This window comes from Natator depressus, chromosome 9, assembly GCF_965152275.1.
Source record: "Natator depressus isolate rNatDep1 chromosome 9, rNatDep2.hap1, whole genome shotgun sequence".
Classification (NCBI taxonomy): domain Eukaryota; kingdom Metazoa; phylum Chordata; order Testudines; family Cheloniidae; genus Natator; species Natator depressus.
The window spans coordinates 21,853,920-21,881,662 of record NC_134242.1 but is presented as its reverse complement, the minus strand read 5'-3'; the positions used below and the strand labels follow the sequence as shown (position 1 = coordinate 21,881,662).

General features: G+C 38.8%; 1 protein-coding gene across 2 annotated transcripts in view; it reads right to left on the bottom strand.

Moving 5' to 3' along the window:
- Positions 1-27,743, bottom strand: part of IFT80 (intraflagellar transport 80) — a 153,825-nt gene that overhangs the window by 53,309 nt on the left and 72,773 nt on the right. For both annotated transcript variants that reach the window (XM_074963667.1, XM_074963668.1), the window contains exon 8: positions 25,051-25,188. In XM_074963667.1, the coding sequence (XP_074819768.1) occupies positions 25,051-25,188 (138 nt within the window). The remainder of the gene's footprint in view (positions 1-25,050; positions 25,189-27,743) is intronic.

Genomic DNA, 27,743 nt, shown 5'->3' with positions numbered 1-27,743 from the left:
TTGTGCACATTAGATTGTAGCAACATATTTCAAATTAACCTCATTTTAAGTTTTCAGGACACTGAGTTTCAGATAAAATGTAGCTTAAAAAACATTAGAAGAATTTCCAAGCCATGACTTGACAACTGTTTTCTCTTTCCTCCCATATCTCAGAAACACAGTTTTTGTACAAATCACCTCCAAATTTGGGAGTAGGAGGGTAGGGGTTGAAATGTCCATTGGCCACACATCAAACAAGCAAAATAATCTTTTTTGTAGATTCTTGAAAGGGTTATAATGAGAAACAAGTCTCAATCTTGACTACAGAGAGACCACAGCCTCTCCATAATGATTTACTTGAATATAAAAAGGGATTTAAACAATTATTAGACATTTCTTAGTCAATATTTTAAATAAAATTTATTAAACTATATTTTGAAGCTCTCAGGAGAACTAACTCAGTCAGGAAAAAAAATTGACTGAAGTTAAATGAAGACATTGAATTCTAATGACTTTTGGATACAAGGTCCTCTTCCAAAGGAGAAATAGTTGAAAAATGCTTACCTAATGTTTTTAACACATTTAGCACTCTGATTTCTTTTGCAGTACACATAAAATCCCCAAAATGTCAAGTTCTTCATACACTTAAAGTCATCATATGATTTATATAAAATTAAATCATAAACTACATTTAAATAAAGATAATGTTCATGAAGATTCAGAGTCAGAGATGAAATTCAATCTCTTTATTGTGCCTATGATTTGTAGTATACTGTATGAAACCTCCTACTGTTCTTAAGCACAACAGGGTGAGCAAAGGATAGAATATAAGCACTAATTGAATTTCTGAACTCAAGGACTCAGTGGAGAGTGATAAAGCCTCACAGACATGCCATGGACTGCCCCTGCTCTGCTGCTGTGCAAGGTAATTGTGATTCTTTGGGAAAAATCCATAGCCTTCTCTTCTGCATAGATGGAATGAATTCCTTATTAGGCATACTGTACCAGTCCCTTCTACAGCACAGTCCTTAACTTCTGTCTGACTTCCATATATGGCAAATGAAGGCTCTTGAGACACAGGTCAAATTATTCTAATGAGCAGATTCAGAGAAAGTCCTCAGGCTCGGGTATATTCTATCACAGCTGACCAGATGTCATCAATTTGAGGGAAGGAAAATTTTAAAGAAGCATTGTCTCTAAGTTAGTTGTTGGGCTCCACCCAACTGATAGGTTTGTTTCTGAGATCAGTCAGTCATTTGCCTTTACCTCTTAGTAACAATGAGGAGCTTGATGTAAATAGCTCTCCTTGGCCAATAGCAAGAATAGATTTGTCTATTAGGGAAGAAATGAGCACTAATGGAGCCCATAAAAGATCTGAAGAACTAAAAGAAAATATGGTTTGCAGTTTACCTTTTTGATGTACAGAAGATACAATCTCCCCCCTGAGTAACATACAGAAGACATTATTTATTATTTTTATAGTCCTCAGACTAGAAATCCCTTTGGGATTTGTAAAGGGGTTCGCTCATTGCAGAAGCACCAATTATTTGCCATAATTCTAGGCCAGGAGTGGCATACCAGCTATCTTTTGGTCTGGTGCCACTGCCGACAGGCACTCTGTTGCTGTGGTGGTCTATCTTTTCGTAACTGGGCCCTCTGGCCAGTTCATGATATTTATGTCCACCCTTTTTGGGGTGGCAGAGAGTCCAACCAAGCTATAGTCCAATGACCTTACAGTAGGTCTTCCATCTGTCTCCGGGCCCCATGGTCCTTACACCCCTTACTTCAAGGGATGCCACCGTACCTTCCTTGGTGGCTGGTAGGGCAACACAGGCTCTCCCTCTATCTGCGTTCCAGCCCAGGGATCCTGTAGCTGGCAGCCAGGGTGTACTCCCTCAGATTCCTTGCTGCCTCCCTGGACCATTTCCTACCTTTTCTATCCGCCAGAGAGTGACTGCAGACTCTCTCCCTGCAGCCCCTTTCTACTGTAAACTTTCTGACCTTATAATCACCACTCAGCCACTCCTCAGCAGGACCAATTACATCACCAATTAAGCCTGACTTTCTTGCTATCTCTCTTGAAGGTGCTTCCAGGCATGTTACTTGGCCCCTCAGGCCCACATTAACCACTTCAGGGCCTGTGTGGGATATCCACCCCATCACAAGATTTTATAAAGTCATCTGAACGATGTAGTTATCTAAATGAAATGGGTAGATTCTATGATTAAGTCAAATATGCTGTGAAATATTTTCATATTGCAATATTAAGAACTTTCTAATGCAAACTTGAAAAATCCTAGTTTTAATTCTGTGTTCTAAATTATCTCAATATCAGCCCTATGCCATTCTTTTATTATGCAGGGTGTTATAGCATTTCTGTATTCTCTTAAGATGTGTAGTATATCCCTCATCATGTACATTCTACCATAATAAATATAAAATCACTTAACCATGTTAAAATGAAAGATAGAAATGAAGGATTTTAACTAAAAAATTAGCATATAATTCCTAAATGCAATAAATGAATGAAAATATGAGCATATGGAAGCAAATGGACATACTGCCCATAGCTGCAGCATTGCAATGCTATAATACCATACTTCAGCATTACTGCTTTGTTGGTGCTTTGATTATGTCATGTTTAATCCATTTCAGTGGAGTAACTCAAGAAAAAAAACAGCAGCAGTTAATATTACCTATCAAAAGCATCCTTTTTCTGTTAACTCAATATAGTCAAAAAGATTAAGTATAGGACACAAACTGAAGAATTCTCTTTGAAGTCTAGATACTACAACCATTATATTGTTTATAACAACGATAGCTCTAAGACCCAAGTAGGTAGGTAGGATCTAGTTAGCTGTGACTTCCAGACACAATGTACTTAATTAAGTACTATTATCCCAGGCACAAGTCCTTCAGTGAATATAGAAAAAAAAGGATTTCCTTTTGTTTCAAACAATTAAAGTACTTGACATCTAAAAAGAATAACAGTATGATTTAATCAACTTTACATAGGATGGCTATATCACTTCTGGCTAATCTTTTTCAAGGTTATGTTTAGTACAAAAACATGGAATTCTGTAATGGGAATGCTGACCGTAACTAACCTGGCATTACTAAGCAGCAATATAACATTGAAACCTGTGTAGTATATGTCTCAATTCTTTCATAATACCTTTCTTTTGGACATGAGGGGAAACATGAGATCTTTTCTTGGATCATCATTAATGCTACTCCATAGGTAAGACAGCAGAATGGATAAACAGCAAAGAAGTGTACACTCGTGCCACTTAATCTCCCACTTTACACAAACTAAGACAAGCATGTCACATCCATGTCAGGTTCTGATCTGCTCTGGACCCTGGCAAGTTTAACAACCTTCAAGTCCTTAGGGTTGCAGAGCATTTTTCTGTTTAAAAAGGATTTCATACGTAAGAAAAATGCTAGAGTGAATAATATCAAAGTTCTGTATTTTCATGATTTTCAAAGAACTTTTCAAACTTTTTTTCATGGTTTCATGATTTTCAAAGAACTTAAGGCTCCCTTGTCACTAAACTGTCCATAGCTTTGTAATGTTAATAGTACAATCTTCACTCTATGGTACAGACCAACAAGGTGATAACTTGTTATTACCATTTTCCACAGAAATAAAGGCTGCTACCACTGGAGCTACTAAGGTGATCAATAGCTATTCCACTGTTCAGCAAATGGGAAGGACTATTTAAAAGGCCGGGGAAAGCAGAATTTCCAAAATTTCAATAGAGAATGAACTCAAAAAATGGAAATTTTTTTACCCAATAATTTACTTTCTGCTAGCAGCATCTCCCACCATTCTGATCTGTATGGGCATTCCCCTTCCTGTCTGCAGTTTCCAGAGGTGATTGAAAGCTGCAGCACAGCCTGTGCTGGCCATGCCCTCTTCTCTGGCCTCCATCAGATGATTCATTCCAAAGCTGTGTAGAAAACTTATAAAAAATAATTAGTAATGATAGTTGCTTCTTGGCACTGGAATTATATACAGTAGGTCACTGCCCATATGGTAACTATGCAAATACAATGCTGACCCTTGGCTGAAAAGCCATCCAAGGTGGCTAGAATTGTTGGAGATGCGGCTATCAGAAAAAAAATCATCAGATAAGAAATTTTCCATTCATTAGCCCAGTATCTCCCACAATTCTGATATAGATGGGAAGTAGCAAGACATGAGTTGGGGTAGGGAGGGATAAGAGACTGAACAGAAAGAAACAGAAAAGACACCCCTCCCACACACGGCAAGGTTTTCACTGGTCCACTACCTGCAGCACCTTCCTGCCAAAGAAGGCCTCTCCAGAAGACAGAGTTCACTCTATAATGTCTGATAAAGGTCTTAGCCGATGACCATGACTCTGCAGATCTCTGTGGTGGAAGCTCATGCTCTTTCAGCTCATGAGTTTCCCATGGATCTTCTGGAATGCACCTTGATCCCTTCTGGAATAGAAATCCCAAACACCTTGTATGCCACAACAATGCACAGTCTGATTCATCTGGCAAGGTATAGCTTAGATATTCTGAGGCCTTGACACCTCTGGTAAAAGGAAATGAACAGGGAGCCCAATCTCCTTGTGGATTCTGAACATTTTATGTAAATCTTTAGTGCTCTTTTTTGATATCCAAGGTGCACCACAATTTCTCAGTCAGGTGCTATGGCTTTGGCCAGAATGAAGGAAGGGTAATTTCCTGCAAGGCATGGAAAGGAGAATTCACCTTAGGCAAGAACATTTCTGGAGTTCTTACCACCACCGTGTCATCATGGAACACACACAATAAGTTTCTTGCATGGATAAAGCTGCTGTTTCTGAAACTCATCTAGCAGACATGATGGCGACCAGAAAGAAGGTTTTGATGGAGAGGTAAAATGCTGACATAGATATCAGAGGTTCGAAGGGATGGGTAGTTAGGGCTTTCAACACCAGTGGTAGGTCCCACTTAGGGAAGATTGGTCTGACCACTGGTCTGGCCACTCTGACTTCTCTGAAGAATCTGGACACATGAGGGTTCTCAGCCAAGGAGCCCAAGGCTCCTACAAATAGTATGCTACTAAGGCCTGATACACGGTATGCTATAGTGCTGGGCTGAAGTCTCTTAACCACATCTTCTTGATGGAAGTCCAGAATAACTGGAATCCTGGGATCCTTTGGGATTTGCTTTGCGGTCTTGGCACCGAAAACTGAATTTGGCCCAGATGAAGGAATTGGCTTTTAGTATGGAAATTCTCCTGGAAGAAGAGCAGAGTCCTAATAATTTTGGGTGATAGGCTGAGGGCAGCTAACGCTGCCCTTTCAACAGCCAGGTGGTGAGTTGAAGATGCTCTGCATCTGGATGGAGGAATGAGCGTTGGTGAAGCATGTCTGGTCTTGCTGGTAACAGCAATAGGGTTGCAGTTTTAATTCTATCAGACTGGAAAACCAAGGTTTCCTTGGTCAGCACAGCACTAGCACTATCACCTTTGCTCCTTCTCACCTTATCTTTTGGATCACTTTCTGTAGGAGAGGGAAGGAAGGAAATGCGTATAGCAGGCCTTGTGGCTATCTGTGTGACAGAACATTTGTCTCCATACACTTGGGTTTCCCTGGTGCAGTATTTTGATCGCTTTGTTTTCTTGCCATTGGCAAACAGGATGACTGGACGGAGATCAAACTTCTGCAAGATCAAGTTGAAGATCTCTTGGTTTAGGCAACATTCGGAGTTGTTGACTTTGAATCAGCTGAGCCAGTCTGCCTTTTGGTTCACCTCTTTTTTTATTTGGATCACTTTTAGGGAAGGAAGAGTTTTTTCGGCCCAATTCCATTATCTCTGTCACTTCTGCATGTACAGCTGTGCTCTTTGTTCCTTCTAGGTTATGTATGCAATCATGGTCATGTCTGACTGGACCAGGTCATGGTTTCCCTCTAGGTAGCTCTGGAAGCTCAGAAGAACTAGCTTAACAGCTCAGGTCCAAGTGATGGAGGCCCAGGAAAACGAATCACAGCATCAGAGTACTCTGTGCTGTTCTGGATCCAGATGTGCTTCCCATCCCTTTAAGCTGGAGTCGGTGATGAGAACTTGAGGGTCTGAAGGGCCTATGCAGAGACTCCTGCTGATATTTTCTGGGACTGTCCGCTATCTCAGGGAGTCGAAGACCTGGTTCAGGACTAGTACCTGACTTTGCATTCACTCTGGGGCCTGGTCACATAATGATGTGTGACTTCACCCACTGGTGAAATGCTATGCATGAGACCAGGAGACCCAGTAGCTAAAGACACTGACCTACAGTTTGTCTCATGCATGTGATCAGCAAGAGTATCCGATCCTGGATCTTCTGAAATCTGTCTACCGATGGGTAGATCTTCGCCATCAAAGGGTCTATTTCTATGCCCAGGTGAATAATCCTTGTTGAGGGAATCCAGGAACTTTTCTTGGTGTTTATTATGAATTCATTGCTTGCAGGAGATCCAGATTCTGGACTGTGGAACTGCATGCTGCTGCCTGGGATGGGTGCCCAGGACTATAAGCCACCTTATACCCCCCTGCCTCCAGCAAGAGGAAGATTTGCTTGTGCTTTATGGGGTGTCAGCTCCCTGACATCACCAGTCCATTAGCTCCCAAACAATTTAGTCAGGGCTCTGCAAGCCCTTACTTTGCCGTGCAGGTTAATAATATGTGCACCCTAATCCCCTGCAGTGTCCAGCCCTTTACTACTTCACACTCACAGAAATTACCAGGTAAGCTGTACCCAAAGGAACAGTGCACACACCAGCTTGCTTGATTCAACTGAAGATCAGGTCCATTGTAACATCACAGCACTGAGATATATTTATAGTAAAAATAAACATAAGCTTGTTATCAAAGGCTAAGATTTAAGAGATAGTGAGTAAGAATAACACAGAAACAGAAATGGTTATATATAAAACAAAAAATATACTATGCTTCCTAGAGTCTAACCTTAACTTTAACAGGCTAAGCCTTTGTCTAAAGTAGTTTATCTCCCCTAAAGCAATCTCTCAGTGTCTCCAACCAACATGGCTGGGATGCCTCTTTAATGAATGCAAAAAGCACTGTCCTTTTTGCTTCCTCAGTGAAGGAGAAAGAGGTGTTCTTCGACCTTCTGCTTATATCCTCAAAGTTGAATGTTTTGTCCCCATGTTCAGGATAACTCCCCATTGTTTATTCCCTGGTGTTCTGGCTCCACGTTGCCTTCATAGTCTCATGTTGACATCAAATGCAAATGGACCTCTATTGTGTTGGATTACAATGCTTATTTTACATATGAACTCAGGCAGATGTGGAATGTACATCCTTTGTCTGGTCAAAACCAGCTTGTCAGCCCTGCTTTGATTCAGACTTTAAAACATATTTTTCAGTATGTACGCACAACTCCTTGCGTACAATCATCATCCATACATACATCCTGCAATGATTATGAGGATTAGTATGACATAAGCTTTTATTAGAGGCCTCACTTGACCCTCTTTGAATAAATACTATGAAGCAATGCATTGGGAGTAGTGAATTTGTCATGCCTGTCAGGAGTTACAGTTACAGAACAGTGATCTCTTTGCTAGCTGGCACTTAGAAGTTCTTAGGGTCACACCTTGCCCTAGGCCCTCTAGGAATTCCCCAGATGGGAGGGTGCGGGGGTGTCTCATTGCCAGAGTTCTGTGCCTCAAGTTGGGAAGAAAGGGGCTAGTTATAAGCTCTCCTTCTTTTCCCTACAGAACTTGGGAACCATTCAGGACTTGGGGAGGATCCAGGAGCTCGGGGAGGATCTTATGTTTGTGGTCCTGTATTGCCCCTGGACTTATCCCCTGGGCCAGCTGAACGAAGTCCTCTTCATCCTTAGAGCCTCTGCCTTTTCTGCTCTGTCTCTCCTTGCTTGGCTTTTTTGTGGTGGAGTCTTGGTTTATTCAGGTGGTAAGAAACTCACCATGCCTGTCTGACTCAAAGCTCCATTCCCTTCCAGTGCTAGGGTCCCTGTCTGAGAATAGGTAGGGCACAATTCACCCTTTGTAGAGCCCATTAAAGCTGCCTCGCAGTTGGAGCACCCTTTCAACTTAGCCCAGTGCTCAGGCAGCTGCTCTGCCATACCTGACAGAGCGCAGAGGAACCCAGCAGGGAGATGCTGCAGTGAGGACTCTGGTGGTTGCAATCACCGGGAGGCTGAATACCCAGTCCAGGAGGAGGAGAGAAAAGAGAAGGCTGCTTGCTACTGCCTGAAAACAAACAAAATAAAAAGGCAAAGGAAATGTCAGGAGCAAAGAGAACTGCCACTGACTGCTACTGCAGAGGCAGAAGATTTAGGGGTAAACCAGAGAAGGGGACATGGCCAACATGGTTTGTGCTGCAGCCTTGAACTGCCTCCAGAAACTTCTGATAAGGAGGGAATACCTCATACCCCATGTCAGAATTGAGAGAGATGCTGACTTGCAGAATATGAAAGTGTTCGTCTGCATTAGTTTTCATCCTCTTGAAATTACCACCAGTGTACTCTTATTAACATTAGATTTGTCTTACATTATCTGCTGTGTAAATGCAGTTTGCAGAAATTATTTAATTGGATGAAGTTTTTTTTTCCATTCATTAAATCAATTTAGGATTCAATCCTGCTCCATTTAATTCATTGACTTCAAAGGAGCAGGATGTGGCCTTCAGCGTGTTTGTTCTGTTACTTCTTGTTTCCCTTTATTCACTAACCTCATTTTGGCTTGAACATCCTTCTCTATTCACACACAGTGGTTTAGGTCCTGACAGTGCTGAGTACCTTCTAGGAAATACTGAGCACCCTCAACATCCCTTAAACGCACCTATCTCCCAGCAGATGCTCAGCATGTCACAAGCTTGGGCTACTAGTTTCCCCTGATGATACATTAACATGTGTTTCTATAAATTCATGCTCTCTCAGTTACAGCTGTCTACACTGTGCACATGTTCCATGTAACTTACATGCAAACTAATCTTACAGTGGATTTAAGTTGCTCATCAATAATGAATTCAATAATTCATTTATTTAAATATTACAAAATGAGTCAGCAATAGATAATTGGCAGAAGTATAGAGCTACATATGTCCTGAAAAGTTAGAGTAGGTTTATGGTACCATCAAAATTAGTAATTTAGCAAACACTCTCACTATTGCTAGTCTTTTACAAAAAGTTCTGTTAAGCAGTGGGAAAATTCCCATTATATCACTGCCATCAAATAATTTTAACTATCAAAATTTCAAGTCTATGCTTCAGGCTAAACAGCCTTGGAAAAAGTTTCTTAGTAGACAAGGAGGACTTTAAATAAAAGAAGTTACTCACTTTGGGCAGTAACTGCAGTTCTTTGAGATGTGTGTCCCTATGGGGGCTCCACTTCAGGTGAGCATGCACCTCTCAACCCCTTGATTGGAGATTTTTAGTTACTGTCTGTTTTGCCCACACATAAGCCCTATGCCTATTCATTTTGGATACCAAGGTTATATAGAGGGAACATTATGCGTTTTACCTGCCCATTTACAAGTAGGTGGAATTATGTAGGTTTCTGCCACACTGTTTTAGCCGGATCTAGGAGCGCCTCATTGACGGGCAACACCACCCTGGACAGTGTTGCTGACTGCAAGATATCCAACAGTTTTGCTGTGAATTCTTGACCTCTTTGAGAGGAATTTCAAGAGTGTCAGCTACCATCTTTATGAAGTCTTGAAATTGCCAAAAATTATTGGCCATGTATGGTGGCGGAGGCATAACCACCTCATCCGGAGATGAGGACGAAATAGGTGTTTGAAAGGTGGCCTCCTTATCTATCCTCCTTGGGGGAGGCTAGTTGGAGAAGAGAAGGTTGTACAACTCTACCTCCCTATGAGACGGTACCAGTGGTCTGGCAAATTGTTGTCAATAGGCAGCTTGGGGGTCCCATATGAAAATGGAGGTGGCATGCAGGGTCAGTTCCACCACTCTTAAGGAGCCCAATCTTTCCTATGACTTTCAGAGAATGGGTTCCTGAAAGGATATGTTGGAGAACCTGGAGCAGAAATAGAGGAGACTGACTGGAAGTCTCCCTCATCCTCCTCCACCTCATCCAAAGGAGGAGCACCTACTGAAAACAGTTAAGAGTCCTGTGGTATTGGAGGACAGTAATGCGGATATTGGGATCTCAACAGTGAGAGACACTCAATCATACCAAGTTGAGAGATCAAAGCTTTGAAGACTGTAGATCTTGCCAGGAACCTGGATTTTTTCAGAGCTGGCTCTTTAAGGTGAGAGTTTGCGCTTCTCTCTTTGGAAGTCTTCCCTGCGCCGACGTAGACGGGATGCTGTATCTGTCCAGGGACAAATGTGTGGGGCAGGAGGATCTTCTGAATGGACTCAGATGCTGGCCGACAGGAGTGTTCCATCATTTGCAGTCTGAGTTTGATCTCCTTGTTTTTCCTGTTCGAGGGTCAGGCAGAAGTTGTACTTCAGGAGATGTAGGACCCCCCCTAGCAACAGACACACTTAGACTGGCTCTTCCTCATAGGTATAACCTCTCAGCAGGAGAGACAACATTTGAAATCTGATGAGCCAGGCATGCCCTGCCAGGAAAAAAATAAGTCTCCTTGAAGGGAAAGAGGAGTAAAACAATCTTTTCACTAGTTATCTAATTAACTGACTAACTATACTAACAACTATCTTAACCACTACAGAAATATTAGAAAACCTGAGGCATGCTCAAGGCGGACATGCTAGTGCTCTGTCTCAGATCAAGGTGGTTGAGAAGGAACTGAGGGCAGTTCACCCTCACACCCCTATATAGCCTCAGTATCCAGCACTAGGAGACACTGGGCGCATGTGTGGGCTGAATACACACTGCTAATTGAAAATCTCCAATAAAGGGCTCAAGAGGCACATGCACACCTAATGTGGAGCACCTTTAGGGACACTATTCAAAGAACAATAGCTTCACTCAAATTTCCCAGTGCTGCCATTTTATTCTGCTGCACTCACTCCTGTAAAGTTGAAAGTTGACCAACTTCCATGTGCCTCAGAGGATTTTACATCATGTTGAGGGGGAAATGGAAAAGCGTAGCACTTGATATAGCATGAACTCAATGGAACTGTGCAGTAGCAGGTTAATCCTGCAGAATAGGGCTTTTGAGGCAAAGATAGAGCAAGTGCTGGGAGTTCAACAGACATGGAGAAATTACTGCTTCAGAATTTTGCTTTTCAACATTAAAGAAAAAAGATAATTTAGGTTTCTTTTAATTTTGATTTTTTTAAATCAGAAAATTAGAGCAATAGAGACTACAAGACAGTTAAGTTGAAATACCACCTACAAGGAGCTCAGGCATCTGGCATCTGGAAATACACTGTAGTTTCAATGCGTACCACGGCTGGCACGAAGTTCTTTGCACCTCCCAGTTCTGAATTGATATTTCAGCTTAAACTGTCTAGAAGCTCCACTTCAGAAAGTGTCAGTTCATTTCTAGAGGGAATGGAAGCCAAATCCGGCTTCCAGGCTACAAGGCTTATAAATCAAACAAAATCGGTATTTAATGTGTGTGTGAAACACTCCTTAACACACACATCCATCCACCCACCCCCATAGGAACATTTTTAAAAAGTTAAATGTAAAAATATGATTACATGAATAAGAACTTTATAATACATCTACACATGAATCTACATCTGGTTCCTTTTCTGGTTCCTCAGACCAGGCTGAATGGGTCTATGAACTGAATAGGCAGCACACACAGATCTTGGGGATAAGGAAATGCATCAGGTGGATTCAATAGCTTTTTAACCAAAGGAGGAAGAAAGTATTCCATGACACAGGATAGTCAAAAGAAGAGTAAACTAAAGAGGGTCTCCACTATCTTCCCAAATATTAGACAGCCGTCAGCCCCAAAAATTAAAGTCAATTCTTATGACCTCGTTTTAGGTTACCTATTAGAAGTCTACAACTTTTCTTGCAGGAGGCAAGCTAGTGATCTCCAAGCATCCAGAGAAGCAATAAACAATAGAACCTGAGTACAACCAAGACCAACTTTCCCATATTCATTATTAACGTAGAGTATGAGACAATGTCGCTCTTCACAATGAGTACCACTTCTATAGCTGATTCAAATGCATTAACTTTTTTCCAAAAGTTACACTGGGATCCTATGCAGTCAGTTCTAGGAAATCAAACTGTGCTACTATGGAAGGGACTGGTTACCAATATAACTCAATGGGAAATCTGGATGCAATAGTTGTTACCTCGTTTAGAATTCCATCCCATCATTGCTAATAAATGCAGATGAAATCACAGGGACACTGAATGGAAAACCTTGATTAACCATGTTAGCTTTGTCTCAAAGGGATCTGAATTTGGAAATATTAAAACACATATAGATGTATCAGCAAGGATTGGGATCCAATCCCAGTATAATACTATTGAAAACAGATTTCTTAGGATTTCTACTTTGATTTAATTGACATTAAGCCTTGGCACTATTAAAATGTTATGAAAAAGTATTTACTGTGTACACACAGTAGCCACTTTTTAAATGTTAACTTCTCAGTTACATTATCTTTTAAAACAGTAATAGGCATCAATCTAAATTACAGTGTAAATCTTAAAGTAGTACACAGAGAGCTGTGCAACTCATTAACAATAAAGCAAATCATGGGGTTAAATTTCTGTGTATAACTTTGAACATGTATCACTAAGTGTCTGCCAAATTGTTGGGTTTTTTAAATCTCAGCTGCCATTTTACTACTGAGTGAAAAAAGTAACAAGCACCACTAAAACAGACTATTTTTGAACTTCTCCAAAATAAAACTCATCACAGCTACCACTGTGTTTTAACCAATTTCTATTAAATTTATTTAACATATTCTCTCAAAAGGCTCACAACTTGAAGGAAATGTATAATCATGTAGTTATAACTCTTTCAATATTTGGTTTTATAATAGAAATCCCAGCAACATTAATTTCTATAGCACTATGGACAAGATACTTCACGTTACAAAAGAAAAAAAAAGTCCCCACTGCAGACCATTTCTCATTCACCTTTCCACAAGATACTAGACATAATCCCCCTATTTTTTACTACATATTCCAAATATTTCTAAAAAATTCTTAACAGAATTGTACACAGCCAGCCAAAGAATTATAAAGAGAAACAATGTTGTGGAAGCAATCAAATATGCATAATAGCTAAAGTAAAATGGCTTCAACTACTTCTACAATAAAGGACAAAGCTTTTATGACACACACAGCCATTTAAAAAGACTAACTCATGGACTAATGTATAAAGAGTTGCTTGCATTAAAAAACATGAGCGGTCTGTCATGCTGAATATAGTGAAATCTAGTTCACAAGATAAAGACAAGTGGGAAGATTCAGCAACAGATCAGCCAGCTATCTATTGGAAAATATGCCTGAGTCACAAGTCACAAAAAATACATACACAGAAAAATGTACCATCAGCCAAAGAGATATTCAACAAGAAATAAAATAAACTTTATTTACAATCGGGAGTGTGTGTGCACACACATGCAGCTAAAATTCTCTGAATAAACAGTAAAACAGGATCAAAATATCTAAAATAAAATACACCCAATCCCCAATAAGGGCAAATTAATCACTAGTGGAAAAACTGAATAACTGAAAGACATTCTCAAAACAAACACATAGAAGACACTTTCAAAATTATTAAAACAGATATCTCCTATCCGTCATAGCTAGTAATTTGCTGATATTCATAAAAATATGTATATGAACAGATGATGCAGTTTATTTGATCTCAATGCTTCATTTTCAAGTCTTGCATAAATGGCTGTATTCACCTCTTTTGTTCTCTGGAGCACTGAACAAGCATCCTTTTCTTGAATACGAGTGTGATCAATTTCCTGTAATTAGGGCAGTGGGGAAACACTAGTGGATCTGAGTCCTTCCTGCCTTCTATTTCTATATTACTTTGAGTATTGTGACATGATCAGTATTGTCAAGGGAAGTATGTAAAGCCACAGAAAGTCACCCACCTCGCAGGAATGAACATTTTAAGCATTGCTCTCCATTTAAGGGATCAGATTCTTAAAAAACCAAGGAAAAAAGTTATTTTTATTTAACTCATTAATGCAGATATGTTTACTTTTTAATATTACTGTTTAGCGTCAATGATCTTAGAGCACTCACAGGAGCCGAGGCAGGCAGCGCATACAGTTGCAACATAAAATAGTAGGCAAAATATCTTTTATATGTCAGCTACATTACTTTCCTTCAGTTATGAATGCTATACATAGTGCAACAGCTTCCCCAAGTTTTCTTAAAGTGACAAAATTAATCTACTCTGCACTTATTGTTTGCAGTTTACTTTTAATGCATAAAACTGATGAAGCATAGAAGCAGGTAAGAAGGAAGAGAAAAGAAAGCAAAGAATATATATGAAAGCTTTAATTAAATTATGTCACATAACTAAATGCATATGCTAGAGAAGGGTTAATGATGCGTATATCTCCTGATGATTCCCCGAGGAGCAATTTGCTGATACAGCTCCATTACATCAGACACAATAAAAATGTCTGTGTTGACCAGTAAAGCTAGGTCTGGTTCTCTTCAAACACTATCACTCTGGTGGTATGTGACTCATTCTCCCTTCTCCCACAGTGCTAGTGTGGCTAATTCTTTTGCAACTATTTACATTTAAATGTCAGGGAAAAAACTTGCATAAAGGAGCAAGACTTTTGGAGGCTAACCTAATAAATTATTGTTGCTGGCTGCTGAACAGTAGATAGCATCTGGCTTTAGCTACTGTTAATGTCTTTGTTTCTTAAAGAGTCGTGTAGTAAACCAGGTATAAAGTCGGTCTTCTGTAAAACAAAACTAGCTGCATTAAAATGTTGACAAAATCCTTTAGTATGGTATCTGCTTATCAGAAAATATTGGTTGTCAATTTTTCTCCTAACAAAGTTAGTTCAATCTTATTTAAAATAAATTCTAATACAGAATCAGACAACAGCTAACAAAAAAAATCTGTGAGGAACTGATGTAAAACACATTTTTAAATTCTACAGAAATAAAGTTGCACATCACAGCAAAATAAAAAATAAAAAAATATACAAATCCAATATTATAAAACCTCCTCTTAGATATTAATAAATTCATCCTTTTAAAATGAAACTAGCAGTTTTAGTTCTGTTAAATAGGAAGAACCCTAAATACTCCACCACTCTTCTCTTACCTCATCTCTTTCCTCTAGATTCTATGTCATAGCTACAATTCTTTCAGTCAAGGGCTTTGGCTAGGAGAAAGACTCTCAGATGAAAAACCGTGAACACTGGTCCTTTGGGGGCAGCCTGATCAAAAGCCACTAAGTCAATGAAAAGGCTCCCAAGCACTATGGCACTAAATTTCCAAAGGCTTCATGGTAGAGCGCTTCTTACTGTATGTTTTGGAAAAGCAGAAATAGGTATGAAAAAATCCAGATAATTTGGAACCTAAGCCCACTCCCACTGAAGTCAATGTAAATTTTGCCATTGATTTCAATGGGAGCCATTTTAGGCCATTGATGAGAAACACCATTGATGCTCTACAGATAGATTGAGAAGGGCAATAGTGTTTAATATATCTGGATGAGTCACCTTAATATTCATGAGATAATCTTAACTTCCCAATGACAGTCCAGCAAAAGAAGAAGCACAAGCTGTTGAGCTCTGAAAGTCCTTTTTCCTTCCTAAGACCAGCAACCATACATACAAATTTGAGATGGAAAAGACTTAATTCACCCATTTTCTCCCCTCTCTTGCTAATGTAGAAACATTCCCTCCACGATGTTCTCCTGTGTTTCATCCAATCTAGTTTAAATGGCTAAACTGGTCCCATTTCCACTTTTTCCCCTGGGATCTTTTATTGTATAGTCTAATATCCAAGCTATGTCTAAATATTGCCAATTCTTCCTTTAAAGCCCCACAAATTACTGAAATGCCTTTTTCTGATTGTCCACCTTGGCAATCACACCCAGCAGCTCTCCATTGTTGTGAACAATTACCCAGCTGACCATGCCAGCTACATGTTCCAAATGTACTCTGGCTTGGAGCAGACAGGAGATATTGGACCTCCTGGGCCTGTGGGGAGAAGAGGTTGTGCAAACACAGCTACAGACCAGCTGTATAAACATGGACATCTATGAGCAGATTGCATAGGGGGTGCAGGAGAAGGGGTATAAGAGGGTCCAGCAGCAGTGCTGCGTGAAGGAACTACATCAGGCATATCAGAAGGCCAGGGTGGCCACCAGTCAATTGGATGCAGACTTATAGATCTGCTGCTTTTACAAAGACCTGCGTGCCCTATTTGGCAGAGACCCCACTCCACCTCCCACACACCACCGTGTGTACCTTTGAGGAGCCCGAGCCACAGGTCCCTGGCGTGAACAAGGAGAAAGAGGAAGAGGAGAATGATGGGGGACATGTGACTGAGGGGTCCAGCTATGCTGCGAGCCAGGACCTGTTTGAGACTCCAGTGATTTTCTAGATGCTTAAAAGTTAGGCCTAATGACACCGAGAATATTGCTCTGTTGTGACAGATCTCCTTGTGAATGCTCTACCAAACACAGTCACTATATCCAAACACTTTTTACATAAACATGTATTGTGTTTGTATTTACATGATCTTTGTATACCACATGCCTTATTTTTCTCTCTCACTGTCTTAAAAACTATGGGCTCAGTAATGCTCTTATACATATGAGTGATGCTGTGAAATGGGAGGAGACATAGGGGATGCACACAGAAGCATAAGAAGGGGCGTCCCTTATTACAGCTGTTCAATATGTGCAGCCAATGCAATGATCCTGGCCTTCTCTTCTGTGAGCTACTAACATTACATGATACTGTGCAACATTACAGTATGATATTTGAGAAATAGTACACAATCATGTAAAGACTAACATAATGAATATGCAAGAGGAGAAAGTTAATGCAAATGCAACCAAACTTTGTCATTTCCTGACTTTAGAGTACTTACCTGTGCAGCATTAACATTTTCTTAACAGCTTTTCTTTATGGAATGTATTTGTAATTCCAGTCTAGCCATATTTTAAAGAAAAACATTGAGGTCTCAAAAAGGCCATTTTAAATATAATTATATCAAAAGCATATTTGAGGTAGGTGTGATTCAAAGGTAAAACTCCCTAGTATATTTGTAAGGCACTTATTACTTTGGTCTCTAAACAGTGAAGTGTTGCCAAAGTGAGTGAAAGACAAGTGAGTTGATAAATGGTCCAATGACAGGAAGCATTACCTAGTAAGTAAAGCACATGACAGATTCAGAAAATCTGGATTCTATTCTGGCACTGCTACATATAACTAGGTAGCCTTGGAGAAGACACACACCACCATGAAATAGGGTGCCTGAGTTTCCCCATCTATTAAAAAAAATAATGGTACTTCCCTGGTATTGTGACGCATAATTCATTATTATTTGTAAAGTGCTTAGAATACTGGAATAAAAACTATGAATGTTCAAGGAATATTTATCAGAGTAACTAACAATTTTTGTTAGCATTCAACAAAGTATCAAAATATTGTTTCGTTTGTTTGTAACTTTTCTAAAAGTTTCTTCTTAAAAGCCAATATATATCCCTATATATGTCCAATCCTTTGCATATATATGGTGGTTTTATTGCCTTGTTTAAAAAAATAAACACCAAGCTTGTGTGTACAAATGACAAATGTGCAGTCACTACAGGCAAGAATTAACTATTCTCTTATTCATATGTTAGTGATGCACAAAATCACAGGGTGAAATTCTGGCCCTACTGAAGTCAATGGCAAAATCCCTGTTAATTTCAACAGGGTAGGATTTCACTCATAGTGCACTAAGATGACATGAAATTTATCTGTTACAATCTGGTTGAAGAGCGGAGCTGTACTCTCAAAGCACATTTGTTTATCTGAGATTATTATGATGTAGAGGCTCCAAATTTATGATTCTGCCAGAGGTCTGGCCCCTTTATGTCTGAGATTGTCATCTGAGTCTTTCTTGTTGCATTATTGACTAGGAAATTACAGAAGAAAAATAAAACTTTTAAAACATAAGATGAATGTGGAGCTAGAAAAAAACAAACCAAACCCTGGGATGAGATTCTGTGCTGTGCCTCTAATTTAAGAGGCTCTACACAGAATTTATAGCCCATGAGGGAGGGGGAGTTAAGCTGTCTTTAAACCACTATTGTGTCTTCACGTTTCTGGAGTGATCCAAGGACTTGAGTGGTCTCTGGTGTACCATAGGTGTAACCTGTCCCATATTGCCCAGAAACTTTAGCTACAACTAAGTGTTGTGGCTCCAATCCCTTGCATCCCCAGCTTTACACCTTACACCAGGATTTATGAAACAGTCCTTAGAAGAAAGTCTGGGTGCATCCACACTAGGAAAAAAAGTGTTTTTCCCCCCACTATATTTAGTTAACATGGGGTAAAATCCTAATGGGGATGAGGCAGTGTGTAGTTTTCACATATATTAGCAGGTATTCACATATATTTCACATATATTAGAGGGAATGACTAGGGAGAGCCTGGGGTTTGCCTTGACCAGCTAACGTGAATTTCCATACTAGGATTTTAAAACGTGTTAAATACCACATATTAGCTAACATGGTAAAAAGCAACTTTTTTCCTAGTAAAGACAAGGCTGCTCTGGCTGTGCCCAGTTCCTACACTGGGGGAATTCTCCCTGGCTATATCTGGGGAACGTAGCACCCATTTACGCTGCTCTGGCCCCTTTAAAACTGGCACACAGGAAACAGAGTGGGGTAAGACTTTCATCCCTTCTTTTTAATTAATTGGCTAGAAAGTCATCTTTAACAGTGTGGTAAAATTAAAATATGACCGACCTTATTTTTTTTAAAAGATGGAAATTAAAGATCAGTACTAGCCACCGGTCAGAAAACAAGCTCTTCTCCTGAAACAAAGGATATAACAGGAATTCCCTATAACAGGAATTCTTTTTTGTTTATTTAATTTTAAAGCCTTTGCATTTTCTTTTCTTCCTTCATTTTTTATAAATAAAATCTCAAACTATTTCTGCTTTTTATTAAAAAATTCTCTTTATTTTTTTAATTTTGAAACCCTGCTTTTTACTATTATTTTGTTGGAATCTCTTCCTAATTCTTGCCAGGCAAAAGAGGTTTGTTTTTCAATTGTGCTTGCTCAAGAGAGTTATCTTAACCCAACTAAAAAGCCTTATTGAAATGCAGACTAACATATTTTCCCCTGTCTCGAAGAGCAAAAAAGTCATGTTTTCTCAATCAAGTTAGCTGAATGGAATTAGCTTAACATGACTAGAAAGCCCTCTCAACGTTTGTGAAGTCATAGATATCTGAAGTCATGTTAGCTGGCCATATTATACCCTAGGATTCCCATCAGCTTACAGAAGCAGACACTTAGGCCCAGATCCTCAAAAGTATTCAGGCTCCTAACTTCCATTGAAATCAATAGGAGTTAGATGCCTAAATACCTTTGAGGATCTGGGCCTTATGGCTTGTCTACATGGGGAGTTATTCTGGAATAACTGTTCCTGATTAACTCCATGAGTGGAGGCTCTTATTCTGGAATAAGTATGCCCTTATACCAAATTAACTTAATCACAGTGGGTTAAACTGATTCACACTCTTATTCCAGAAAAAGTGTACACACACATGGAGTTAATCACGAATAGTGAACCCACTTAAAATTCGCACCCACTCTTATTCCTGATTAATTTTCATATGTAGACAAACCCTTAGGCCTGGTCTGTAGTAAAAAGTTTTACCAGTAAACTGCACCAGTAAGGAGTGTGATTTTTTCATGATGTATTTACACCAGTTAAAGCCCTGGAGTAGTCACAGTTATACTAATATAAGGCACTTTCTATTTCTCTTCACTGAACTGGAATAAATTATACTAGTATAAGGCCTGGTTGACACTTAAAAGTTTTGTTGGAATGTTAAGATTGGGGTGGGGTCTGTGGGGGAATCTAACCAAAAGTCCTAGTTTAGATGCAGATATACCAGCAAAAAAGAGCTTTTGATAGTATAACTTATTTTGTTCACGGAACTGGTATGAACTATACCAGGACAAGAACTCTTTCTCGTGTAGACATCGCCTAAGCACTTTTACTGTATAACTATGTCTACACTAGGGGAGTTTGTTTGCTTCAATTATGATGACAGTTAAAACAGCAAAACTTATAAGTGTAGACAAGGCCCTAGCTTAAAATAAAAAGTAAGATGTAACTAACTCATTTGACCTGAGAATTTAAATCTTAGCACCTTATTCATATTCTTCACAGAATCTATTAGTTCCTGTATATTCAATGGAATAAGTCACTTGTCAGTGGATTAAATTTCCTGCCCAGCCATAACCGTTTTTTTGTATATATTAAGATTATGGTGTGTGGATAGATCTTAATTAGGTTTATTTATATCTGATATTTACAAGGTAAAAACAGAGGCCATTCACTGAAAACATGGTACATTCAGTGAAAACATGGTATATATTCACTTTCAAGTAATTCAGCAAGTTTGGGAGGGACAAGGTTTGATATTTGAGTGTGTATGCATACACATTTTTCAATTTGTATAGTATTTTTGTATTTTAAATTCAAAGAGCATTTATATAAGATAAATACCATAAAGTAAAATGTTAACACAAAATCACTGGTGGAAACTGGGAAGAATTTAACAGATGCAGATTTCTGCTGTTTGATTTATGTAAATATTTATTAATCAGCAAGTTTAATATTTAATACTAGACATTATTTTTGAGTTAGCACCAACTATTAAGAAAGCTTCTGTTCAGTTCAAGGACATGTCTCCCACTAGCAAAGACAGTCCGTGTTTGTTAAGGTAATTAACCTTCTTAACTCATCTAACTGACCCTTCTTCTCAGATTGGTACTGATATTAAGTGACACAATGTTTTAAACAGCGATGGACCAATCTGTTCCTAAAGCAAGGTTTGTAGAATATTGTATCATGTCACAGTGACAGCTTTTAAAGATTATTATAAATAATAAAACATAGTATTTTCTGAGGAAGGAAATGATATAAACTGATACATTTTTTCAAAACTAAACCAAACCAACTAACAAAAATTTGGCCATGAAGTCTTTGTAGTTGCTAGGTTGCGCATTCAACCTACTGAGTTCTGAAGAAATCCTCTACACAACTGATTCATCCTCCAGACTATCATGGTGAAAGGGTCAAAATAGTTCAAGAAAATAAGACATCAGAACTTCTTAGCAGTGTTGCTTTCTATATGCATTAGAATATAATACATTTTTAGAATAAGAAAAAGGCCACCTGTCCTATTCATTGCCTGATCCAACATGCCTAGCCCTCAGTGTTCTTAATCCCATATTTGTGCATGTACAGCATGCCTTTCAATTGCTTGTTCTAATGATAGATAAAATAAATGTTCTGTTCAAAATTATAAATAGAAAAGAACAAGTTATGTTCAGGCTATTGTAAGTAAGTAATAACATTAAGAAACTTGTTAAAAATTGTACAATCTTATGTGCAGTACCTACTCTTAAGAAATATTTTATTCCAATACAACTAAAAAATTTTTTGACAAAGCAAAGGCTTATAGGTAAGCAGGGAAGTTGCATACCAGGATCTACTTTTCTTCAAAAAGGACAATTTATGTTGGAGATACCATTAAACAACGTAATTTGCAAACCTACATTTTTTAAAATTACTTAAACCTTAGTCTGCTTTGGATTCTTTGTGGCCAATATGCAATCTCCATAAAATCTGAGAATGCTAACAATATTCTAAGAGAAGAGAGAATATTTCTTACCTGGAATTCAGCTTCTTTGAAGAATCATCTTACAGGAGTCTCTCTCTTGGGTCTTGCTCCCAATAACAAACAGGGCAGAACTTCCTGAGCGCAATATATTTTTTAAACCCTAGGGCAGCGGTAATTGTGGCCTGCACGCTATCCCACCTCCACATGTGGACCAACCCCACACACAGTCTCCAAAACCTTCTAGTGAGTTCCTAAATTGCATGGGAAGGAAGAGCTCCCCAAAATAAACCAAGTTAAAAAAAAATGGTACCATCAAACACCAACAAAACAAAAACACCCACCATTTAACGGAACAAAACAAATCAAAAACCATAAAAACCTCCTAAAGAAAATACACCAGAATCTGAGGAGAGGCAGGAGGTGTACGTGAGAGAGAAAAAGAATACTGTCTGATAATATCCTCAAAGAGCCAGAATTACAACTGGGCAATTTTCCTTTTTTAATCACCACCAGATTCTTGTTCATGAAGAGTAAGTAGCTCGAGGGATTTCTAAAAGCAAGAATGATAAAACACAGAAACAAGCAGCAAAAAAAGGGAAACCAACGTCATCTTCAAACCTGAAGGATCAGCCTAGTTTAGTCATCACATACCACTTCCATCCAGATTCTAAACACATACTGCTTCCATCCAGATTCTAAAAATTCAGCACCAGAAGAGATAGGGGAACATGGTGATTGTTTTGGATTTGCTTGGCATCAAGAAGTATAGAAGAGATATGTCAAAGAGTCAATGTCTCTCTCTTTATGCCACCTACGCTCAGCACTTTTGTAGAGAAAATGCCTCATCAAAACAGTTGAATTTCAGTACTAGCATCTTGGTGCATCAATATACTCAGGGAAAATCATTAGTATATTTCAGCGAACTCTGCTTCAACACAGTGCAATTCACTTCAAGATAACTGATGAAGTGGATCTGCTGGCCCTGTGGGAAAACTGTGTCTGTGTTGACAAGAGTGGGGCTGTCAAGGTTCCTTCCCCACTCTGAACTCTAGGGTACAGATGCGGGGACCTGCATGAAAGACCCCTAAGCTTATTCTTACCAGCTTAGGTTAAAAACTTCCCCAAGGTACAAACTTGGCCTTGTCCTTGAACAGTATGCTGCCACCACCAAGCATTTTAAACAAAGAACAGGGAAAGAGACCACTTGGAGACGTCTTCCCCCAAAATATCCCCCCAAGCCCTACACACACCCTTTCCTGGGGAGGCTTGAGAATAATATCGTAACCAATTTGTAACAAAATCATCAAAGACCCAAACCCCTGGATCTTGGAACAATGCAAAAATCAGTCAGGTTCTTAAAAGAAGGATTTTATTAAAAAAAAGAAAGGTAAAAATCATCTCTGTAAAATCAGGATGGAAAATACTTTACAGGGTATTCAGATTCAAAACACAGAGGATCACCCTCTGGGCAAAACCTTAAAGTTACAGAAAACAGGAATAAACCTCTCTCTTAACACAGGGAAAATTCACATAAAACAAAAACTAAACTAATCCGCCTTGCCTGGCTTACCTATACTGGTTGCAATATTGGAGACTTGGATTAGGATCTGTTGGAGAAGATGGATTTCTGTCTGGCCTCTCTCAGTCCCAAGAGAGAACCACCACGTAAACAAAAAGCACAAACAAAAGCCTTTGCCTTTCCCCCTCCCCTTGCCCCCAAGATTTGAAAGTATCTTGGTTCCCTTATTGGTCCTTTAGGTCAGGTGCCAGCCAGGTTATCTGAGCTTCTTAACCCTTTACAGGTAACAGGATGTTGCCTCTGGCCAGGAGGGATTTTATAGCACTGTATACAGAAAAGTGGTTACCCTTCCCTTTATATTTATGACAGGGGCCAACAAAGACTCAAAATGCTCTGCTTGAAGGAGCAAACTTCTGTAGCTAACTGCAGAATGGACATATGTGAGTCTCTCAAGGGTACCTAACAAGAAGGATTTTGTGTGTTCCTCAGGAAACTTGATGGCTCTAGGTAACATTTCAAGGCACACCTCATTTATATACATCTTACTCAACTCCAAGGCAGAGGATGCAGAAGTCAAGCGCATTCATGACTGCCATCCTTTGGCCTAATTGACATTTCTTGAAGGTTCTTACCTCCTTTAGGATTAAAGGAGAGGTTGGCTTGCTGAAATAAAGGAATGTGTGAAAAAATGTCTTTAGACACTTACTTGGCACTTCAAACTTCCAAATCAATGTGCCAAAAACTGTCTCAAAGCACTAGCAGAATGTGCTCATGTGTTGGAAGAGTATGCCAAAGCAACTGTAAAGTGCACTGTGAAGAAAATCAAAATGTATTCTGATGAAAATGACCCAAAATACTACAAGCTTTGAAGTGTCAAACTCAGTGAAGTGATAAAATGCCACCAAGAAAAGAGAGATAGGGAGTAAGACAAGAATCCCAACTCATTGAGGTCTGAGGTAATGCGATGGGCTGACAAGAACTGTGAACAACACGCTGCAGAGCCACAGAGACAATCTTGTCAGACAGTGATCTGGAGCTACCTAGTCTAAAATACCAAGGAAGCTACATGAAACTGAATTAAGTTAAGTTTTAACAGGAGACTAACCAATAACCTAGGTCAACAACAAGAACAAAATACCTGGAGAGAAAAGCTGAAAGTAAAAAAAAACAGACAACCGGTGTCTGATGAAAATCAGGGGACAGCTCCTTCAGAGACCTCAGTCTTTTACCATAGTTGAGGTAATGGTTAGAAGATTCTAGAGGCTGAGGCAGCAGCAGCTGATGGATGCACAAGGGGCTGAGATGAGGGAGAACTTCCACCTGCTAGCTACTACCACAACCATTAATTCTGTGAAGCAAAACACTTTTATCTAGAGGAGTTCTTCTGTCTAGCTATGGAAGAGTGAGAAGCCAGAGTGAAACTCTAGTGTAGACGGTATCTTTAAAGGATAAATAATAAGAATTATACACTGATCTGGTAAAGAATCTGCAAAATATAACTGTGAAGCATAAAATAATAAAGATGTAACAACCAAAGGTGTGAAGAGAAAATATAAAATATGATAGAACTAGTTGACCCTACACAAAACTGTAAAGTGTTCATAAGGCACCATTAAATACAGAGACAAATGCACCAAACAGACAAAGGAGACAATCACTCAGCCAGAAGCACCCAGGGGAAAGATACTAAAAAGCCAGGACTATTCTCTACAAATGAAAATATGTGTATACATGTGTGTTCTCTGGAATATTTACTATATTTTTAATAAATTTGCACACTACATCTGTTCTTTGTCAGAGCTGTTACTTACCCCAGTTTTATCACATAGGCGCAAAGTATGAAAAGACCCCACAGCAAATAATTCTCCATCCGGAGCCCAGGCAACAGAAGTTATAGGATAATCATGAGGCTGAGAGCTGTACAGTAGACGACCATAACTATCCCACACCTCAGAAAGAAAAAATAAATTAGTCTGAATTTATTTTGGACATGTTTTATTTTAGAGGCATCATTCTTTATATTTTGGACTTCTTATGTTAGAGGCATCATTTCCTCAGCTTAAAATATTTTTAAGTTGTAGAAATATGTTTATTTTTTAAACAAATTGCTACATTAAAAAAGATATCTAATGCATTTAACAGTTGGGTTTGTGTGTGTGATTGTTTTTACAGTATATGCACAATATAACAGCTGGGCCTGATCCTGCATACTTTGCATGCCCAAATCTCCCAATGAAATCAAGTTTGGAAGTTTGGGCCCTTCTTTTGTGCATTATCTCAAGATTTTATAGCAACAAATGCTCTGTAAAATCAGATTCCTATTTCTAAGTTATTTCAATGCATTCTCCTCCAGCTACTTGGAAGACCAGCTCACCACAAAAATAATTTTTACCTGAAGTCGGATTTCTTTTGCTAAAATACGGGAAATATTATATTGATATCTGTATTCTGCATTATTAACTAGTTGTTTCTTGGTGCACTATTGTACGTTTTTTCCTAGACCTGTATGTTTCCTAAATACTTCTGATCATTCTTCTTGTATAGTAATATCAAATATAAAATTGCATGCACATCAACTATCAACAGCCAGTCAGCAAGTCAAGCCAGGGGACAGTGAACAGAATCTTTATGGTTGTACATTCTCAGATGCCTCACAATCTGCTGAGGCCCAAAGGGGAGAGATCGTTTGTGATAACAACCCAAACTGAGGTATAGAAGAAATTATTTATGCACAAAACTTAAAATGCTGTGGGATTCAATTCTGTAATGCAAGATAACTGTTACCATCAGTTTCATGATTCTTTATTTTTGTTGTAAACATTTTTCACCAATACAAGCAAGGGGATGCCAAATTTATGTGGAACATAGGTAACTTTGTGACTAAAATGAGTGATATCTTTTGAAATGGAAATATAAACCTTTCACATATCCTTCATCTCATTTCCCAAGCTGTTCATGTGAGGTCTGAAGTAAGTGTAAGACTCTTACTGCTGAATCTTAAAACTATGAAAAATATTGTTATTTTTCTTCATTAAAAAAGTTGATAATGAGGTTGTCAATGTAATTTGGAAATTTTCCAATGGCACTGCCAGTAGAATGCCAGCAAGAACACTTCACGCATTAGTAACTTATAAGTTTATAAAAAAAATTATATTAAATAATCAAAGTACAAATTAAGTTTTTATTAAAACTTATTACCTAGTTAAATGATAAAAAAATAACATTTTACACAGGTTTAAAGCTATTTCCAAAAACAGATCTTAGACTGACATGAAAAAAATGTGTTTTTGAAATGAGAGCAATTGCTACAAGAGTCCTTTTATGATTTTTCTTTTTTAAGTTTTTCTTTGCTCAGGCTGAGCTCTAATAGTTTGTGTAGGATAGGAAAAGTAGTTGAGGTTATATGGGGGTTCGTTAACATATTTTATATAAATTTTTTAGTTCTCCTTTCTCCCTTCTTTTTCTTTACCATTCACTGTCTTCTTAATGTATCTTATTCTTTCTTCTTCTCAGTTCTCATTTCATACCGATCAGTAAAATGTTCATGGAATATTGTTAACCCTCACTTCAATACAATGATCGTCACTTCTTTAAATTATAATTTTACTTCTATTTTTTCTCCTAAACAGTGACAAATATAGCAGATGAAATTTAAACTTTAAAGTTTCTTACATTTCCATCAATTTTTCATATCAAATGACATTCTTTGTATTTCAGACAAATGGTTCCTTAGAATGTGTGTTAACTATTTACGCTAAACAATTTGTTCCACCTTGCATTTAGCTGTGATGCTCTGAGTACTTTTCTCAGATGTGAAGAGTTCTGTGTAGCTCAAAACCGTGTCACTTTCACGATCAGAAGTTGCTCCAGTAAATGATATTACCTCGCCCACCTTGTCTCTTTAATTTCTTTATATAAAATTTGAGCTTTGTGTATTTTTATTTTGCTGTACAGTATGTTTATGACAAAAATTTTTAAAAAATTAAAAATAAAACTAGAGTAATTAAAATCTACTGGCCCAATTCATACCCTCAAGAACAACATGGAGGGATCATCAACATGCAGATTTCCTCTTCCCCTGGCTCTTCTACCAGACCCTTCATCTGCTCACAGTTCCCCAGTCTCCAGACCCTGCAGTAGGGTCTGTGCAGAAGGTAGAAAAGAACTTGGGAGAAGCTGGGAAGGTGAGAGTTGGCTGGGAACACGACTGCAATGGGGATAAAATGCACATCAGTTCCCCTCTTAGGAATAATAGCTGGAGGCCACATATTCCTCCCCTCTCAGGGACCTGGAGCAAACCATGCCAGGGAGGATGTATTTCCTGGGAAAGTATCTCTATTGGAGCTATGCTGGCAGGAAACCTGAATGGGGAAGGGTTGGTGGCTTTTGAAGGCTTATGGAGTCAGAGCAACAGCACGGGCAGAGGGTTTCTGTTAAAGATGGCCCTTGGCCTCCTGTCAATTCCCAGGTATTTGCCAGGTCTGGGAAGATTATTTGCAGGTGG